General features: G+C 47.5%; 3 protein-coding genes across 4 annotated transcripts; 2 read left to right on the top strand and 1 right to left on the bottom strand.

Moving 5' to 3' along the window:
• Positions 1–325: 325 nt before the first annotated feature.
• fmoda (fibromodulin a) lies at positions 326–2,296 on the bottom strand. The gene is made up of 3 exons (XM_028997521.1): positions 2,226–2,296; positions 891–1,829; positions 326–773 (listed from the first exon to the last, which is right to left on the bottom strand). The coding sequence occupies exons 2-3, from the start codon at positions 1,783–1,785 to the stop codon at positions 622–624; spliced, it is 1,047 nt and encodes a 348-aa protein (XP_028853354.1). The 5' UTR covers positions 1,786–1,829; positions 2,226–2,296; the 3' UTR covers positions 326–621.
• A 6,723-nt stretch (positions 2,297–9,019) lies between these two features.
• LOC114800323 (lumican) lies at positions 9,020–11,995 on the top strand. 2 transcript variants are annotated; one of them, XM_028997519.1, is made up of 4 exons: positions 9,020–9,083; positions 9,358–10,001; positions 10,090–10,407; positions 11,672–11,995. In XM_028997519.1, the coding sequence occupies exons 2-4, from the start codon at positions 9,386–9,388 to the stop codon at positions 11,821–11,823; spliced, it is 1,086 nt and encodes a 361-aa protein (XP_028853352.1). In that variant the 5' UTR covers positions 9,020–9,083; positions 9,358–9,385; the 3' UTR covers positions 11,824–11,995. The 2 variants fall into 2 exon arrangements, with proteins under 2 accessions (XP_028853352.1, XP_028853353.1); XM_028997520.1 differs by having other exon boundaries at positions 9,022–9,083; positions 9,371–10,001.
• Positions 11,996–18,357: 6,362 nt separating this feature from the next.
• prelp (proline/arginine-rich end leucine-rich repeat protein) lies at positions 18,358–20,818 on the top strand. The gene is given in 4 exon segments (XM_028997513.1): positions 18,358–18,564; positions 18,846–19,798; positions 20,015–20,118; positions 20,120–20,818. Coding segments are annotated over 4 exon segments (1,215 nt in total). The 5' UTR covers positions 18,358–18,469; the 3' UTR covers positions 20,183–20,818.

Genomic DNA, 20,818 nt, shown 5'->3' with positions numbered 1-20,818 from the left:
CTCCATTCATCTGAAGAATTCATCACACGCAGACTCATCATCCTGTTCAGCTTTATTCACACGAACTCGCCGTATCCATCAATCTGGCTGTGACGGGAATCCTCGGGAAGTTGCAGAAGTTTGTTGTACAGAGATAAGCAGGATAAAAATATACAGACCCCATGATCAAAAGACAAAAATACACTTCCCCCGTAACGACACACCTAAAAACGGCTACTCATAGGTAAAGAATGTGAGAAAGCTGCTAATATCGAAATGTGTGATTCACCACATTCTGCAGTCATTATTGCATCACAGTGATCTTGGCCTGATCAATGCAGCCCAAATCTGGGCTGGAGGTTTATTACTAAATATCTCCCTCACACCCACCAGAAAAGGGACAAACCTACAGTAGTGTTCATATCATTTCAATTCCCTGAACCTCATGCATTAAACAACATGGTATATGTATAATTTTGTTATATATATATTATTCCCCTTCATCAAAATAAAGTAAATTATCTTCATGGCCTAAATAAGAGTTTCCAATCTCGGTAATAATGTAACGTGTGCGCCCTCTGGCGGCGAATATTGGTTATTTAAATAAAACTCCAGTCTGCCCCCCCGTGGCGGCTTGTGGGATTACAGCTCGATGGAGGCGGCCAGGCGAAGGCAGAGGGCGGAGTCCGAGGGAAGGTCGCTGCGGCTGATCTCATTCCCGTCCAGGCGCAGCACCTTCAGCCTGGAGAAGCTGACAATGTCCACCACGCTGCAGAAGCTTCCGATGGAAAACTCTGAGACAATGGAAAACGCTCAACTGTCAATCCGCACAATTACGGCTGCATGGATTTGGTCAAATGTATTTATTTAGTCCAGAACAGAAAGAGGGATGTCATTTTAGGATGAATTACCTTTAATTTGATTGGCCTGCAGGTAGAGGTGTTCCAGGCTGGTGCTGACCGTGGGGATCCTCTCCAGCTTGTTGTAGGACAGGTCCAGCTCCACCAGGCCGCTGACGTTGAAGGCATTGGGAGGGATGCTCTTGTCCGTCAGCTGGTTGTGGGAGATGCGGATGTACTGCAGCTGCCGGAAACGCGCCGGGAAATCGCCCGGGATGGCCTGGATGGCGTTAGACTCCAGGTAGAGCTGGTGCAGCATCTCGGGCAGGCTCTCCGGAACCTTCTGCAGCTGGTTACTGCTGACGTCCAGCAAAGTAAGTGACCGGAGCCCTGCCAAAGCCCCGCCCACGTCCTGGATGGCATTATTGTGCAGAAGCAGGACGGTCAGGTTGCTCATGCCCTCGAAGGCGTCTGGTGGCACCGCGGAGATCCGGTTGTTGTCGAGCCGGAGCTGCCGGAGCGAGCGCGGCAGGCCGGCAGGGACGCTCCCGAGCTGGTTGTGGTTCAGGTACAGGCGGTCCAGGTTCTGGAGCTTGCTGAACGCCCTCTTGCCCACCTTGCCAGAGGCCAGCCGGTTCTCATGGAGCATGAGCCACACCAGGTTGGTGGCGTTGTCCAGCGCTCCGTCGGGTACGGCGGTGATGAGGTTGTGCTGAAGGTACAGGTACTTCATGCGCGAGGGGACGTACGGGACGCGCGTCATGTTGCGGCCGTCGCAGTACATGGCGACGGGGAAGGTCGGGGGACAGTCGCACTCGGCCGGGCAGTCGCCGCCCGTGGTGTCGGCCTGCAGGGACCCCGCGTGGTAGCCGCGGCTCCGCAGGGCCGAGAGCCAGAAGAAGGGGTCCAGTTCTCCGGCGGACCCTGACAGGAGCCCCATCAGCAGCACGGCAGGAGCCAGACGCATGTTGGCAGGAGATCTCCAGATCCCACTTTTTATTGATTATTTCCCTATAAAATACAATACAGGCTAGAAGATGGGGCCCACAAGAAAACTTCAGACTGCTCGTTGGAGGCCAATGTAACAAACTTCCACGGTAAAGTGTGGTGGACGTTCGTGTACGAGTTTTATTCTCAGATTGAATGTCAACACCTTCAGCAACCGAGAGTCTGAGCCTGTGGTGCACATTGATTATTGATTAATTCAGAAACCCTCCCTTTTCCTGATGAAGAGCTGAGAAATGCAATGAGTAATAATTCCACGCAACATAAATGGTCAAACATCCAAAAAACCAAGGATGCCGATTTTCTCTCGTTTATCTTTTGCATGCGAGTAAAATGAATTTAAAAAATGCAAATAAATCCATATACACACATATAGTATTGCACGTCATGAGAAGCTCGTACCTTTTTGGCTGTTACAGTCCCAGGATACGCTGGACTCTGGAGGGAAGTTCTGCCAAATATGCTGTAAAGGTCCTCTCTCTCTCTCTCTCTCTCTCTCTCTCTCGCCAGCTCGCCCCCATATCACCCCCCCAGCCTGATCTAATCACCCCGCGCCGCACAATCACTCTTCCACCGTCCGGCAGGGCAGGGCTCTGGGGTCCATCTCTGGAACATGTTAGGGCATCAAAGAGAAGAGTCTCTCTGGGGGACTGACCCTGGGGGCGAGAGGGCTCCGCGTCCCACGCCGCTCTGTTTACTTTACCCCATTCGCCTTCCTGGGATGAAGGGAGCAGAAACACTGGCCGGGAGTCTGCAGAGTAAAGAGTCGTTGGACCTTTCTTCTGACTGGTTTGAGTGGCTTCGTCAGAATCAAGGGCAAAACGAAGCGATGGCCGCTGTCTCCGGGTTCCAGACCACTGCATGCCCGCCGCTCCCAACGCAAACCATATGTTCGTGCCATACGTTCTTCTCATCGTCAAACAAAGGCAAAGCATCAAGGTTCCAAAGATGGAGATCTGAGGTTCTCTGCTTTCTCTTCAGCAGAACACCATATCAGGCTCGTATTTGCATTCACGAGGCAGATCTCAGGTCCTGCCGTGGCTCTTTATCTTCATTCCTCTCCATTCAGCACCGTCCCAGCTGAGACCTTTAATAAATGCAGAAGGGCCCTCGGGTCAGAATGATATCCGGGAGTTGTAATGGAAAGAGTTCTGTGTGTGAGTACCGTATGTTCCTCAGATTGTACTCTTTTTCTCCATATTCTCTCGTTTCCTCATGCTACATATCTAACATTAATACGGTGTACTGTATAATATGAAGTGACGGTATTTAACGTGTGAGAAGTAGGTTTACTGAAATAACCAGACAGTAACAGGAAGTGGCTGCTTGCTGGTTATCTGTATGTTAAGAGGAGGAACTAACATTAAGTTGGTGTGTAATTATTTCTGATATCCAGAAGATACATTTTTAAAAAGTATAAAAAAGGGGAGGAGCCAGTATGTATGATTGACAGCTCTCGAACTCCCTATTTCCTCATTCTGGACAATTGAACTCCCTCCTGTCAATAGTTGACACGCCCAGGTTTAACAAAGCATCCCTCTCCTCCCTTTCTCCTCCGTTCTCTAAACTCCTACTACCCCTTGAGCACAAACCTGACCACGCCCACTACCAACTACCAGCAGTGGTGGCCTAGCGGCTAAGGAACCCCGTAATCAGAAGGTTGCCGGTTCGAATCCCGAGCCGCCAAGGTGCCACTGAGCAAAGCACCGTCCCCACACACTGCTCCCCGGGCGCCTGTCAGGGCTGCCCACTGCTCACTCAGGGTGATGGGTTAAATGCAGAGGACAAATTTCACTGTGTCACCGTGTGCTGTGCCGCTGTGTATCAATCACTTCACTTTAACACACACATGCATCTTTAATTCAAGAAAAGGACAGTAAATTGGAACAGCAGAGTATATATAGGACAGTATTAGACAGTGGAGTATATTTGTGTTATGGCTGTGCTGGTTGCACTCAGTTGGAAGAAGACTGGGGGGTGGGGGTTCGCATCTCAGACTTGGACACCGGCATCAGGAAACACTTTACATACCTCCTAAAGAACACGAGAATCCCTGAGAGGCCGGCTGGTGAGAAGTTCAGAGGGCCCCGATCAGCGGCCCTGACAGCAGATGGTGAATTTTGGAACATTATATCATTTTAAAAGCAGCACAGGCAAACAGAGATAAAATGAACAGAACAGCGTATTAAATAAATCCATTCATAAATACACAAGAATTTCCCCGAATTGCTCTTATTAACGAAAGGGCCCCGGATCTTCAGAAACTCCAGGTTGGCAGGATCCCTTTTTCACAATGACAGTTCAGATACAAGGGCTTGTTGGGGCAGTAATGGACAGATGGGTCGCCTGTTGAGCGGCACCAAGGCTCTTCAGATTTAGACGAAAAGCGGGACCCTTTGAACGTAAAAGAAAAACCCCAAAAACGTGTATTTCTGGGAAACGTTGAACCAAAGGTGCGGTGAAGTCAGAAGGAGAAGCTCGGGCCGCTCAGAAATGACTGCGTGGTGATGAGAGACGTGCGGCGTCACCGCCACCTCGCTGTCCACCGGGTGACTTCGCATCAGATGTCAACGTTTGACCAAAACTGAAAGGAATTAAGGTTTGTGATGAAGCCACGTCGACCGTCTTCCGACATTAAATTACTGTCATTACTTTTTAACATTTGCTGTCACCAAGGCAAAGTGGTAGTAGCCCAGTAGCCTGGTCTGTGAACCAGAAGACCCAGGTTCAAACCCCACTTACTACCATCGTGTCCCTGAGCAAGACGCTTAACCCTGAGTGTCTCCAGGGGGTGACTGTCCCTGTAACTACTGATTGTAAGTCGCTGTGGATAAGGGCGCCTGGTAAACGCTGTAAATGTAAATGTAAAAGTAGTCAAGGATGCTTTTTATGAAATAATGACTCAAAATTTAAATAACGACCCTAATGAAACCCTAATGAATGTAGAAAATGTAGAAAATGCCTGTCAAAGGTCATCATGTTTATTAAAAGATGAATGCTCAGGGCTCAAGGTGATTTCCTCAGGTGAATAAGTCAAATTTTACAATATTATACATGTACATATTATACATTTCTGTATAATGAAGATACACCCACTCACCCGACTGGGTGGGGGACGTCTCGGCTGCATCGTGGCCCCGTTGCATAATCGGAACCTCTGACCCCCAGAGGGGCCCAAAAGAAACTTTCATTCTGAATTTGCGCCTTGTTGTTCACACAGACAGGCTTATAGTAAAAAGTGACTAAACAGGAGCGCAGTGACATCAGAAGCCTGCGAGGAACTTAACAAGGCATTATTGTAAGTGTCACCACAGCCAAACACCAGAAGCAGCTCTGAAGACCTCAACTGCACCCAGCGGCTCCCTTCAAGGCTGGTCGTGACCCTCTTTCTGGGGTAAAGGTTTTCTAGTCCTTACCCGAAGAAGGAACCATTGAGGCCAGTTCACCTTACACAGAAAATGTAATAAATTGGGTCTCCGTGTCTGTGTTCTATTTTGGAGGCACTTATATGAGGAATATATGGGACAAAAAGTAAAAGCTAATAGAAATATGACAGCAGTATGAAACACAGCAATGAAAAAATAAAGCACATGAAGCGCTTTATGAAGCGCTTTTCATCCACATAATGAACATTGCACCTGCGCTTCAAATCCAGAACAATTTGTACCTTCATGCACCGAACATGAAGACCAACTCTCACTATTTCACAATCGGACGCGCTTGTTTCCTCTCCGACTCTACAGACTTCCTGCCCACACAGCTGGGAACCATTACACAAAAACACAGCTCACCGCTTTTTCTGCTCTTCTCCGAAAAACAAAACTCTGGTGATAACACAAGGACTTGATGATCATCAAGAAGATGAAGCAGTTCAGGGTGTCTCCAAACATTCTGAATTCTTTATATACAGGCACTGTGGAGAGCATCCTGGCACAGAACCTTACACAGGAGTTTCGCTCCAGGAGATGCAGGCTCAGGTTATTAAGGACAAATCACACCAAAAGACTCTCAGTCCAGGACTGAGAGACTCAGGCCATGAGGATGCCAAATGAGGACATGCCACCACACCTCACACCTCCAAAACCATCAGAACGATCTGAATCATCTAACAATCTGTGCACAGTGCACTTTTAGCAGAATCCGTAGCCACTGCCCCATCATGTCTGTGTCTTATGTCGTCACTGAACACAAATGTCTTTTCTTGCGTTACAGCTTGCTTACTTTTCCTGCTACTTTTTTACTAGCCATATTCTGTTTCATTTTATTTTTTACACTTTATTCTATTTTATTTATTTCTATATCTACTACTTCAACCATTTACACTCAAAACAGAGCAGTTCAGGATGCATTTCACTGCGGGTTACTGCTATAACTAAATAAAAAACTTGAATCTAGGGTGCGCGAGGGGACGTACCCTAGCGGGTAACACACTCGTCTGTGAACCAGAAGACCCATGTTCAAATCCCACTTACTACTATCGTGTCCCTGAGCAAGACACTTAAACCCGAGTGTCTCCAGGGGGGGGGACTGTCCCAGTAACTACTGACAGTAAGTCGCTCTGGATAAGGGCAATAAATGCTGCAATTGTAAATGAATCTTGAACCATGTCTGTACATGTGGTTTGGAGCAGAAGCGCCCCCTAGTGAGTGTTGGCATACATGGAAAATGTCCTGTTCAATGTCTGTTGTACATATTGTATAGATTTTGTCATTTATTTCCTTGGTGGACTGTTTTTAAATAAAAACAGTCCAAAAATAATGGTCCAAACTGGGTAACTATGAATTACGTGGTTGTAAAGGATAAGAGACACTATTTAAACAGTTGAAAGCAACAAAGAGAGACGTATGCAGAGTTCATCCAGCTTCTACGTTATAAAAATCTATTGTTAGCCAAAAGTGTTACCGATTATTATGCTGGAAAAGGGAAGCCGCATGTGATTAGCCCGGTGAGATGCAGTTTTTGTTGGGTACTCTACTTGGTCTATTATCTTGTCATAGGACAGGAGACACAGATCAAAATGACTGTTGACATGGTTGAGAGGACTGTGAAACACGTACTGAGATATTTGAAGGACACACAAAGATAGAGTTGTGTTATAGGGCCTATATCCATATTGTGATTCAGCCTGGGCTGCTGATCACTGACGGGCAGATTTCATGGAAAATTTTGAGTATATGGCTGCAACAACACAAGAACGTACAGTGTGTATCAAGTGCAGCTGCTAGAATGTATGAAAGTGACACGATTGTCATTGTGAAACACTGCAGCACACCACATGGTGAAACGTTGAAGTGTGTCCTCTGTATTTAACCATCACTCTTGGTGAGCAGTGGGCACCATGACAGGTGCCCGGGGAGCGCCATGTATTTACAATTTACACTGTCGTCATTTTAATATCTTGTCCAGTACATGCCAGATCTGCCACCTAACAATAAGGCCTCAGCAATTTCTCAGTGATTTCCAGTTGAATAACACACGGTACAGAACCTCCATTCAAACATTGCAGTGTGTGCCAAGGATATGTGCAGCTTTAAATGGATTGACTTATGAGGAGGCATGTCAGGTCGTCCACCCCCCGAGAAACCATTCGGCTCCGCCCATCAGGACAGCCAAGCACCTTCCGCAGCGAATGGAGAAAAATCGGCGATTATAAACCAATCCAGACACCAGACGGACTCTGAAATGCTCCTGTTTGCGTCTGATTCATGGTCACTGACAGGAAAATATGCACACGCATCAACACAGCACACTGTCCAGGTTTTACTTCCAGCCAAACGACTCCCAGGCCACCAGAGGCTGGAACGTGTCTCCCTTTTTCCTTGTTTATGTGGAAAAGACATCAGACTCAGGTAGCAGCCTGCTGTGTTCTCAGAATTGGTTCACACTACAAATCCCTCATGTTCATATTCCAAAAAGAGCGAATATGAAATATGAAAAGACAAGGTGAACACAGATCGGAGGAAAGCTCTGTACCTGGGGGGGTGACAGCATCTCGAGCTGAGACATGGGCACTGTCTCGAATGAAGAGATGGGGACAGGCCAACAGGACAAATAAGTGGACTGAAAGTGATTAGTTGTCACATGTGACATGCCACAGCACAGCACCCACTGCACCCAGTGAAATGTGGTCTCAGCCCGGGGAGCAGTGAGGGGGGGCGGTACCTTGATCAAGGGGACCTCAGTGGCACCGTGGAGCTTCGGTATTATGGGTCTGCTTCCTTATCTGCTTGCACCACTGCCACAAGAAACAACAAAAGAGAAAAGAAGAGTATGGTGAAAGCATGCGAGGAACAGCCCTGCAAAAGTAGAGTCCTGTCTTCTTCTGAAAGACAAACGTTTGGTCTTCTCTGAATCACCAGCAGGCCAGTGGTAGAGAAACCTACTGACTCACTAACCACTTCCACTGTAATCTGTAAAGCCAGCAGGAGACCCGAGGACTGCAGTGGCGCACGTGCAGTGCTAGGGGGCGGTGTGGCTGCGCTGACCGACACCCAAACTCTGCGCATCTGCCCCTGGGAAGGGCTTTGAAGACTGTCCACTGTGCAGAGAGAGAGAGAGAGGGTCTGTTTGGCTCCCCAGGTCCACTCATTAGATCCAGAAAGTGCTGCATCTGGAGAACTCTGACCATCACTCAGTCCGAGATGGTTTACATTTACAGCATTTACCAGACGCCCTTATCCAGAGCGACTTACAGTCAGTAGTGACAGGGACAGTCCCCCTGAGACACTCAGGGCTAAGTGTCTTGCTCAGGGACACGATGGTAGTAAGTGGTCTTCTGGTTCACAGGCAAGTGTGTTACCCACTAGGCTACTACCACAGCCACAGCCGACAGCCTTGGGAAGTTGTGCATGAAAAGCCCCCAAATTAATTTGTTTTTGCGTGCACATGATTATAACAAAGTTATGATGTAAGTGAACGTGCAAGATGAGGTCCTGAATACCGAGTTAACACTACAGGAAGCTACAATTTTGTCGACATCTTGAAACGTCTGGCAACAGTCCCCTCTGCTGTGATCTGCTTTAATGCATTACCAGCACACACGTTTCCACCAAATGTTGCAGGGCTGCTGTCTGGTAGGCGAGCAGGAAGAAAGGACGGGTATGGAAGGCACGAGCGTGTCCCGGGGCCCTGGCTGCAGAACTGTGGAATGTTGGAGCGCCGCAGGTTGCCTGCTGGAAGCCGCGCAGACTCCTGAACAGGAGCCTCGGAGAGCCCACAAAAGCAGAGCGAGCCGAAGCACTGCGCTGGCAGCAGACGCAGGTACGTTGGTTTTACCGCACTATTGTGTCCGTGCTCAGCGTTTTTCGCCATTGCACGATGTGAAATAAAGTCATAACTTGGATTTATGGACTGGTTCCAAACACATTCATGGTAGCATCTAGACATCATCGGAAAAGTGAGGATGGAATTGAATGTGAAATAAAACAAATGTATTGATGTTTTTTTATTCTAACTTAGATAAACCGCCATACTGTCCTCTTGTGAGGTTGTGTATTTTATTTTTACTTTTAATGCATTTTGCACTGATTTTCAGTGTGTTTCATCAGTGAACGCCAGACACCATGGACATCAGACCTCTGCTGCTGCTGGTTGCTGCATGTGAATCAGTGGTGGCCTACACTGTCGATCAGGACTATGGTGGGGTTCCACTCTGGATCAACCGCCTGCTGGGGGAGCCGAGTGTTCTGAGCCTGAGGGGCCGACTGGACCCACGCTGGCTCCGAGCGGTGAACACACAAAGCTGCCCGCTGGAGTGTGAGTGCCCCATCCAGTGGCCCACAGCCATATACTGCGACTCCAGGAGTTTGGTGCAGATGCCCAGTGGACTGCCATCCAGAACCCAGTACCTGTTTCTCCAGGGGAACGGCATCACAGGCTTTGCCCCAGAGGCTTTTGCCAACGCCACCCGTCTGCGCTGGCTGTTTCTGGACCGCAATCAGCTGCTAAGATTGGATGGAGGACTCCTGTCTAACCTCACCTACTTGGTGCACATCTTCATGAACCACAACAACCTCACAGAGGTGCCAGCGGGGCTGCCCAGTGGGCTACGGCAGCTCCGCCTGGCATACAACAACATTGAGAAGATTTCTCCTGGAGCTTTCCAAAACCTTCACAATCTCACCCTGCTTCTGCTCCAAGGCAACCGGTTCAAGACGATTGGAGAAAACAGCTTCCAAGGTGGCTGAGTTTTGAATAATAAAGCTGCATTATCAGTCATAGATGAAGACAGATGTGATTTTTTATGGTTTGTTTATCTCCTGTCTAGGTCTTTTAGCTCTGAAAATGCTGGACCTCAGCCACAACTTCCTGAAGACCTTCCCTCGCCATCTTCCCTCTGCCGTTGAGCAGCTCTACCTCTCAAACAATTCCTTGGCTGGCATGGAGAGGGACAGTCTGCAGGGCTTCAGTAACCTGAGATACCTCCGTCTGGGTCACAACCAACTGCAGGATAATGGGATGGACCCCGGTGCTTTCAACCTGACCTCGCTGGTTGAGCTGGACCTGTCCTACAATCATTTGACCCAGATCCCCGTGGTGACGACCAGTCTCCGATACCTCTATCTGGAAGCCAACCTCATCCACAGTAAGATAAACTTTCTCCACCATAACATGTGGTTCAGTAATTGAGCAGATTCACGGCCAATTTCCACTTTTCATCATCATGAGTCATTTCAAGAACTTGTTCCACCTTCTAGTGATGAAACCTCTCCCAAATATGGTATTTAACCGAGACAAACTGTAGAAATTGTTACGTTTTGGAATCCCAAACCATTGTGTCCCAGAGCAAGACACTTAACCCTAAGTTGCTCCCTGTCCCTGTAACTACTGATTGTAAGTCGCTCTGGATAAGTGATAGATAAATGCTGTAAATGTAAATGTAAACTAGGTTTAATCCATGAACCCTTATGCGTATTGATAAAGTTCAAACCATCTGTCTATATTTTGGTTGGAATTGTCAAATTTCAGTTTTCATGAAATGGTGCACATCAGACATTGATCAACATTTCCATGGGCATCAGGAGAAACAAAAATTATGTAAAATGTTACAGAATCTGAAACGCAAAAACAAATACCCCGTCCACTTCCCACAGTTCATCAAATCTTCAGACATGCAGTAACAACTGTACAGGAAAAGTAGGTTAGGAATGGGGCAGAAGGTCCAGAAACATCTGCAAACACTTCAACAGATTGTCCTCTGTGCCAAAAGCACGTTCCGTTCTTCCTGAGGCCTCATAACTGAGCACTGTGATAGCCCGATAGCCACAGATATGTAGCTGTGCCTTCATTATCGCCGTAAATATGTATTGAAACCCAAATAAATGCAATTGTATGAGAGCCCTCTGCCATTTTGCTCCTATATTTCTTGGTCTGGGACAACATTTTTATAACAAACTGTCGGTGTGACATCAGGAAAGGAGCAGATGTTTTGACCTGCCCCACTAAAACATACTGCATTCTTGTTCCCAGTTGGCCGGTGAATGGGCTGTATGCCGCTTTTCCACAAGTCTTTCCAGTGGGTAGGGCAGTAGCTAATGCTGTTCAGCTCCAAAGAGTCATCGGGTGAGAAAAAAACCCAAACATCCAGCCCAACCTCCAGACGGCAACACATTCAAGCGTCTACTTTCCTAGACTGTGTCTCACCGTTATGACACAGCGGCTCCATTCGAACCCTACAGCCTCCCTACACAGGCACCTGCATCCTATTTACTGTGTTACAGCCACAGAGAGCTTCCTTTAAAGCTGCGGGATGCCACTGCAGCTAGGAGGTCCCACCACGTTCGAATCTTTTCCATCCTGTTCATTTTCTGGGGTAAAAAATATGTCGTTTTGTCCTGTTTCCCCACCAGAGTTCACTGTGTCCAGCTTCTGTCGGACCGTGGGCCCAGACTCCTACTCTCGGATTCGCATCCTGAGGCTGGAGGGCAATAAGATCGCTGCTCACCAGCTGCCCACCGACTGGGTCATGTGCCTGAGGGTCCTCCATCAAATCTTCATCTGAACTCATTTCTTTTAACCATGTTAACCTCAGTAAACTGGTCTCGTTGTCTAGGGTGTAAAGATTTATCAAAATAAATGCTAAACACACATCCATTTATCATATACAAAACTTCTGTTTTGTCACCCCAAATGCAAAAATTATAGATTTTTTCAATAAAGTAAGCATAAACTTGGTCTTTATATCATTTAATGGCAGGGTAAACAGTACGCATGACCAATACACAGTACATCAGACCCTTGAACGGAGGGACTGGGTTTCAGACCACAATAACATTTTTCAACTGTGACACAATCCCCATAATGGCCTGCCAGGGAAGTCAACTGTCACTTGGAACCATGGAAAAACTGTTTTCATCCCAGGGTGACCTTTCCAGGGACGAAGGATGTGAGACCAAGCCGTCAAGCACAGCTGAGAAACCGATAACAGCACACCTCACCTTGAAACGTTCCAGCTGCACCCTTCCAGCATTGCCAAAAAATGGGGGTTCACCTTGTAAAAAATAACTTCTGGGAATAATGTATACCAAGACAGAACATACTGGGTGGAGGCGGGCACCTACTATCCTCCCCTGAGTGGCGGTGGGTGCCGGACCGGACCGGACCGTCATGTGGCGTCTGAGTTAAGGATTACTCTCGATCTCAGTACTCCTCCACAGGATGCGGCAGGCCTGGCAGAGGGACACCGTAGTCTCTGAACATATTCTCTCCATGAGCGCATGCTGCCTGCTCTCGGTACAAAAAAAACAACATCCTTTCGTGACTTTTATGGGTCACTTGCCACGGCGCCTTGGGCTCCCCAGGGGGGCGTCTTGCCGAAACGGTTTGTGGGCAGATGTGTGCTGTAGCCCAGACTCCATTAGGACGAGGTCCACCACCAATGAAGCTCTAACATGCACGTCTGGCCCCGGCGACCCCCGGCACACCAGCAGGAAGTTCCTGTCTGCACCAGAGGAGCCCTCTTATCTGGGATGCACCGAGGAGAGGAGCAATGCGACTTTACGGCACGCTTCACTGACAACAAGTCATCAGTAATACATCAGAGACCCCTACTCTCAGCGTCTGAAGGCAGTCAGAGCTGGCCCGGGGAAACCATACAGCCCCATGAGATTCCCACAACAATAACATCATAACATAAAAATAAATCATGCATTTTAGCTGCTATCATATTCCTTTTCTTTTTACATGTACTCTGAGACTAAATTCCTACTCTGGTGAAAAATGTGAACTGGTCCACTGCAAGTTATTCTAGACTCACATAAAAAAAAAAAAACCCACATTTTTAGCCAGTGACTTCTGTTTTCATGTAAATAAAAATAAGGAACAACATGCAAGTAAAAATGACCAAGACCTTAGTTTATCAAGCTCTGCCTTGTGCACAGTCATCGTTAGGACAAGCCTGAAATTACAGCTCATTGGATTGCCAGGAAGCCAAATAAATCCCTAGTTAAAGTGTAAAAGACCTTCAGGAAGATTCATGGTGTACCAGGTAGCATCGCCTAAATATATATGACATACCAGCAAATTCTGGCAAATTACGTCACGCTGTAAAAAGAAGTTGAAGTAAAAAAAAAAAGATGGAAGCAGCAATAAAACAATGATCTAATGCACACCACAAAATCTACAATGGAAAACCTCAGCCGGCACAAGATGAAGGTTTTGCCACGAACCTGAACTTTATTGACAATCTCTGGCTAATATGACTTCAAGCTGTTATGTTAGTGACCACGTCACTTTTGTTTTGTACGTTTTGAGATGAAAGTGTAATCTTTTGGTGATCAGTTGACAGTCAGGGCGCCCAGACTTTTGCATATCACTGTGGAACCTGGTGCAGTGGGATAAAGCATTCCTACAGCTACTTACTGGTTCCACGCGGAACATTTTGCACCATTTGGACCCACCCAGTTCATGGTGACGTGATGAGATTCCTGGATGCATGCATGATTAAGTGTGTGTGAGTCATTTCTGGATGTGTGTTTAATGGTGCACATGCACATCTGCACATGCGGTCATTTTTTACATGGAGGAAGCGGGGAATGGAAACCCAGGAGAGGGAGGGCGGTGAAGGAGCTTTTCACCATGGTGGGAATCATCTCAGTTGTTTACATGAGTTTGCTTTTGTTGTGGGGGAAGATGTGGGACGAATCACTGCGCCACTGCGGCTTCCTTTCACAAAACCCATGTGTAGATGTTCATCTTCATATCTGCAAATTAATATAATCAATTCAAGAGACATTAAACAGAAATAAAAGAGAATCTGATTCTCTAATCAGCAGGCAATGGAAACCATGAAAATGTTCACAAAACATTTTATCCACGTCTGCGCCCTTCCTTGCCTCGGGACTCGGGACATTTCACCCAGCTCAGCGCATTTTTTTACAGACACAGGCATGTCCTCAAAAATAAGCCGAGGTAAAGACACTTTAGGGAAATCAAACAGCTTCCAGACGGACAAACACTCGAGAGAAGAGGATTCCTGAGATGTTTTGATTAAGAATAAACAGAGTACGGTGGCTGAAGGCCCAGGAGACATATTCAACTAATACTACTCATACACTTGCTGACAAGCGCTGTCGTACAGTGTGTGTAACGTCTGAATACTGTGTGAATACAGTAGGCGTAAAAAGGATCAGGGTTCGAAATCCAATCGCACTAAACGAATGAGATGTTTCACCGATCCTGGAAGATCTGTGAGTCTCTGTCTCAGTATTTTACAGCAGGAGCGTGCGTGAGAGGGAGCTGCAGAAGGAGACGAGATGGTAACCCAGCGTTTAGTGTGTCAGGATGCACCACATCAGAGCTAAGCATGAGTGTTAAATCCCCTATCTCTATCCAGAGCCACACATTATGGAATAATAAATCCATTTACAGGCAGCTTTTTTCCACAAAAGCAGGTTTTAAGACGTTGATTTTTACAGAAGCTTCGGTTTCAGTAGCAGTTTCACGGCTGCTGCCTTAACTGCTGTGTCTGTAAAAGAGTGACGTCATTTAAGGATGCGAAACATAACTGCGCCCCGAAAAATAACAACATGTGGTAAGATAGGCCAAGGAACCACGCTGACATTAATGAGAGCTTCATTAAGTGTTTATGAGCAGAGCATAAAAATGCACACATTAAAAAGCAGAGTCACTATGATGTACAGTACAGGCCAAATGTTTGGACACCTTCTCATTCAACGTTTTTTCTTTATCTTCTTGACCATTTACGTTGGTAGATTCTCACTGAAGGCATCAAAACTATGAATGAACACATGTGGAGTTCTGTACTTAACAAAAAAAGGTGAAATAAGTGAAAACGTTTTATATTCTAGTTTCTTTGCTCTGATTACTGCTTTACACACTCTTGGCATTCTCTCGATGAGCTTCAAGAGGTCGTCACCTGAAATGCTTTTCCAACAGTCTTGAAGGAGTTCCCAGAGGTGTTTAGCACTTGTTGGGGTCCAGCTCTCCCCAAACCATCTGGATTGGGTTCAGGTCCGGTGACTGTGGAGGTCAGGTCTCCACTTTTTGTTAAGTACATAACTCCACATGTGTTCATTCATAGTTTCGATGACTTCAGTGAGAATCTACCAACGTGAATGGTCATGAAGATAAAGAAAACACATTGAATGAGAAGGTGTCCAAACCAAATATGAAAAAATATTTTGGTAAAAGTGATAAAGCTATTACACAAAAACTGGCAAGACAATCTGTCTGCCTCTAAAAAAGAATCGTTGCGTTTCGGTTTTTCTAGCCTAGACGTGGCAGCGCTCCGGTGAAAAACGATGATTTGAGCACGTTTATTGGCCTGTGGAAGAATTGTGTTGCAGTGAGTCATGTGTGTTCACTGAGCACCGGCGAGGCCATCTTCTCGGCCGAGGAGTGGTGGTCCACCCAGTTCCGATCGTCCAGGCACAGAGCCATCAGTAAAACCACAGGAGGACCATTCAGAAAGCTGAAGGATCTAATTCCAACCTGTAACCACTTTGATCAAGTATTTTCTGGCTCTGACTGAATGGAAAGGGACCAGGTCACCTCTGGAGATATTTTTGTACACCCCCCAACATCATTACCAGCCATTACACGCCTCTTAATCAAGGTCTAGGTTGTCTTTTTGGAAATGTGCACGTACCACTATGAATTATAGGACACATTCCGTTTAAATTGGGTCAGTGGTTAAGGAAGCGGCCCCGTAATCAGAAGGTTGCCGGTTCGAATCCCGGTCCGCCAAGGTGCCACTGAGCAAAGCACCGTCCCCACACACTGCTCCCCGGGCGCCTGTCATGGTGACCACTGCTCACCAAGGGTGATGCATATATATTCATATATACAGTATGTATTCATATACACAGCGCAATCTCTTCAGTAGTGTTTTAAAAGCTTTTCGCAAGTCAGTCTCGCTATAAATACTAAACTAGAGCTGTAGTGGCGGCACTTTGTTACACACAGTGTATGCTTCCTGTTTCAGGGTCAGATGGAGCTTGCTCCACATGCTGAGGGCCCATGGGGGGTTGGACAATTAGCTCAACATCTGCACGCCGGTCCAGGAAAATATTCTCCTTACTCACCAATATCAGCTGCCACCGGGCAGCAATATAAGAACAACAAGACAGAAACAGAAGGAGAACTTGGCTCCGGGTGCGATCAGAGAACTTAGACGCTCCATTTGGTGGCATCTGATAAAAGTTCACAGACGCAGAAGACAAATAAAGAGCCCGGTGGAAACACTGCCAATACCCCGGCATCTGGAAAGGCGCCAGTGTGGGGGGAGGAGGGCACGAGAGATTCAGGGTTGTCTGGGTGCCACACTCCTCCCTGTCACACACAGAGGAAAGCGACAAGAGTTCGGGCAGGGACCAGGAGGGGGAGAAAGACGCCATTATTGACCTTGAGAAGGAAAACACCCAATCGGCTGGAGAGGGAGAGAGAGGGAGAGAGAGAGAGAGAGAGAGAGGGAAGGGGTCTGCAGGAGAGAGGAAACATCAGCCCGATCCATCAGTGTGGACGAGAGCAGCGTGAAAGAGGGCAGGTACCACCAGCAGGTAAGTAGTGTTTATTCCTTTCTGTCATGTGACCTCTGTGTTTCTATAGTAACCAGCGCATCGGAATCTGTGCGGCTCTGCCAGCTTTTACACTCACGTTTGCACCAAGGGAGACCTTTTGTTCTCACTTCATGACTTAATCTAACAGAAACTTCTGGCCACACACACTCAACTTTGGACAAAAGTCCGGGCTTTGATGTGTGATGTGTTTCATTAGCATAATTACCGGGGTTTTGCAGCTTCGCCTTTAATTTGCACCGCACTCGAAATGTCATCACACCCCAGTGCAGTGTTTCGGTGCCAGAAGCAGGTTTTTTTGCTCGTAAAAGCAAGCTCTCTCTGCGAAAACGCCGAGGGTGGAGACGCCGAGGAAGGAAAAGGTTGTTTTCTCACCCTCTCTGTGCCCCTGTTGTTCTCCTCATGTAGTAGCCTAGTGGGTAACACACTCCAGAAGACCCAGGTTCAAACCCCACTTACTACCATTGTGTCCCTGAGCAGGACATTTAACCTAATGTCCCTGTAATTACTGATTGTAAGTCGCTCTGGATAAGGGCGTCTGGTAAATGCCGTAAATGTAAATGTAAATGTAATCAGCGCACAGACGGAATTGCGAGGCGCATGTGGGACGAGCTGCTGGGACGCTTTGCATCCATCACCGGGTTGGTTGGTGCAGTAGTTACAGGGACAGTCCCCCCCTGGAGACACTCAGGGTTAAGTGTCCTGCTCAGGGACACAGTGGTAGTAAGTGGGGTTTGAACCTGGGTCTTCTGGTTCGTAGGCGAGTGTGTTACCCGCTAGGCTACCACCACGGCTGCAGCGTTGGGTGCAGTAGGAACCCAGATTTGCCGCATTTGGCAGGACTCTCACGTCCTTCTTCGTAGCTGCCGACTGACTCACAGAATTCGCGACGAAAACCGCGAACCTCCAGAAGCGTGCAGGGTTCGAGCCTCGGCCGCCCTCGTTCTCTTTCATCCTCCTACTCGCTTGTAGGTGTGAAGGTGCACACAGTTTCCCAGGTCCTCCGCCCCGCCCATCGCACTGATGAGCCTGCCAAACATCTGCACATCATCACTCGCCAGAGCCCTTCCACCTCCATCACGTATTGTAATGAGTTGCATATGGAAGTTGACAAATGTTGATCCACAGCATGGGTGTATTTATGAAGAATTACTAAGCAACAGGCCGCTTGTATGTAGTTCACTTGCACTCAAACGTTTCCTTGAGTCGTGGAAAGCGGAAATTTACAGCTTCTTATCTGACTTGGGATTCGATGTGGAAGTAAAAAGGTGGCCCCAAAAGTCCACCGTCCATGTAGAGCATGAAGGATGCCATATATCATTCCAGACACGGAAGGCTTCTGTTGATATGAGATTATTTGCCAGGGGGGCAGTTTGGAAAATGGGGATCACTTTGAGGATCGAGGTATGCAAAATATGGAGGCTGCAATAACAACGGCGGGCCGCTGGCCAACCAGATGGCAGGGGTGCGCTGGATTACGGTTACCGGGGGACTGCGCTACTGCACACTCTGCTTTCGTGCTGCGATGTGACGGGTCCTGCAGGCAACCAGGGCTGGAGAACCTCCTCTGTTACCCTCTTTTCGGTGCTCAGCTGGTTTTTGCCAAATAGAATGGAAGTATTTTACGATTTTACGAAGACGACATGCAGCGAGACTGCAGCTCAGCGCCGTGACCCCGGGGAACTCGGCTTCCCTTCGAGCTCCAGGTTTATCTGTTTCCCTCATTGGGACGATCTCTCCCAGGACTTCGCAACACAATGAGGGCTTTCTCTTCTCCATGAGACTGCAGCGTGGCCTGGAAAGTCCCGCCGGTCGCTGTGTTTTTGTAGCTAATGATCGAACCAGACAGGGAGATGGTGCTACACGTCTGCTTTCTCTGGTTACGTCTGAGTGTGCTCGAAAACGTCCAGTAAATGATTTGTGCAGAATACGATCTTCAACACGCAGTATATTATGAGGTATAACACTTACTTTTATATTTTCAAAGGACCATGAAGGCTGGACTTGGATTCTACTCTCTGCTGCTTCTTCTCCTGACCCCTGCTGTCTTGGGACTGAGACCAAGTGCAAAGAAACCCCTCCGGCCCTCTCCCACACGGAAACCGGCCGTCTCGGAGGTAGAGCCAGCGGAGCCGACTGACTTCCCTCCTCCCATCCTGAACGCCCCCTCCCCGCACTCTGACTGTCCCAGGGAGTGCAGCTGTAACCCCGTCTACCCCAACACGCTGTACTGCGAGAACCGCAACCTCCGCAGGGTCCCGACCATCCCGCCCCACACCCACTACCTGTACCTTCAGAACAACTACATCGACGAGGTGACGGCCGAGTCCTTCAACAACGCCACTGAGCTCAAGTGGGTGAACCTGGGCAACAACCGCATCCGGCAGGTTGCTCCAAATGTGTTCAAGAAGATCCCCAACCTCCTGTTCCTCTACATGGAGAGGAATCAGCTGAAAGAGGTTCCCAGCGAGCTGCCAGCTGGCCTGGAGCAGCTGCGCCTCAGCCGCAACCAGATTTCCAAGATTCCTGCCGGAGCCTTCGACAAGATGGATCACCTGGTCCTGCTGGACCTGCACCACAACAAGATCAGCGACAGCAACCTGGGCAAAAATGTATTCAAAGACCTGAAGAACCTGATGCAGCTCAACCTGGCCCACAACATCTTAAGGAAGATGCCCAGCAACGTGCCCAGCGGCATCTTCCAGTTGTTCCTTGACAGGAACAACATTGAGGAAATCCCTGAAAACTACTTCAAGAACTTCATCAACTTGGCCTTTGTGAGGCTCAACTACAACCAGTTGAGTGACAAGGGTCTCCCGAAGATGGTCTTCAACGTGAGCACCTTGCTGGATCTGCACCTGGCCTACAACAAGCTGAGCAATGTGCCGCTGTTCAACGGACAATTGGAGCATCTGCACCTGAACAACAACGTTATTGAGAGTAAGTTCATCATTCTGACCATTTTCATGCGCTATGAGCGCTGAACCAAAAGGGAAAGGAAATGAGCGGGTTTAAAACATGTATGTATAATTAAAATACATCACCTGACGACAGTGCCTGAGAATTACAAACCAAATGAACATTTCATTGAAAAACGTAACATTTAATATAAACCGCGCTACATCAGTGAAGCCTGATCTGCTGTTCCTGTCCCAGGTTTAAACGCCACAGAGATCTGCCCTCGCAGTATGATGGCCGGCCAGGACGATGAGGCTTCTGTTCCCAGGTTGAGGTACCTGAGGCTGGACGGGAATCACCTGCACCCCCCCCATACCCATGGGGGTCATCATGTGCTTCAGACACCTGCGCTCTGTTGTGATTTAGAGTCGATGTGAACACGGGCACCGGCCACCCACGCATGCACTCGTACGTGTGCACAGATGCTTAATCACATATGCATACGGAGAAAAAAATGCACATCCAATTGCATGCACATTCTTATGCAAACACAAAAACCACATGTACACACTCAGAAACATTCACACACAAACATACATTTTACTGATCAAACACAACAGACTGAAAAGTCCAAAAGAATGATGTATTTTACACCCTCGCGGTTGTTTTACTGTATGATGCATAATTCAGAAAAGGTATTTATTGAGTAAAGAAGCAGGAGGCAGCATGGATAGAGGTAGTTAGGCTAGTTATATTTTATGTGAAGCTGTATTATTAATGCCAACTGAAGAAGCATCTACTCCAGTGAATTTAATACTATTAAAAATTGACAAAAACACTGAAGGACAGTGTGTACAGTGCAGTTACGAGACTAAATCAAAGGGCTTCCAAATTGTTTCATCTGATGAAAAGAGATAAGTGAGAAAAGAGACTTGTGCAAGTCACGTGACTACCATGTAGTTGAAAATGTCCTAAATGCACCTGCTTTAGTGTACTATTTGTAAAATAACCCATACTTTGTATAAATCAGTTCTGTAAAATAAATGCATTCTTTATCTGTTA

This window comes from Denticeps clupeoides, chromosome 12, assembly GCF_900700375.1.
Source record: "Denticeps clupeoides chromosome 12, fDenClu1.1, whole genome shotgun sequence".
Classification (NCBI taxonomy): domain Eukaryota; kingdom Metazoa; phylum Chordata; class Actinopteri; order Clupeiformes; family Denticipitidae; genus Denticeps; species Denticeps clupeoides.
Note: the sequence above shows the minus strand (reverse complement) of the source record. Positions and strands in the feature narration are given on the sequence as shown.

Bases quoted from the DNA above. Each gene is read 5' to 3' on its own strand.
- fmoda (XM_028997521.1), bottom strand. From the start codon at position 1,785: ATGCGTCTGGCTCCTGCCGTGCTGCTGATGGGGCTCCTGTCAGGGTCC. The intron at 774-890 runs GTAATTCATCCT...CCATTGTCTCAG, and splicing joins GCAGGCCAATCAAATTAAAG to AGTTTTCCATCGGAAGCTTC.
- LOC114800323 (XM_028997519.1), top strand. From the start codon at position 9,386: ATGGACATCAGACCTCTGCTGCTGCTGGTTGCTGCATGTGAATCAGTG. The intron at 10,002-10,089 runs GTGGCTGAGTTT...TCTCCTGTCTAG, and splicing joins TGGAGAAAACAGCTTCCAAG to GTCTTTTAGCTCTGAAAATG. The intron at 10,408-11,671 runs GTAAGATAAACT...TTTCCCCACCAG, and splicing joins GGAAGCCAACCTCATCCACA to AGTTCACTGTGTCCAGCTTC.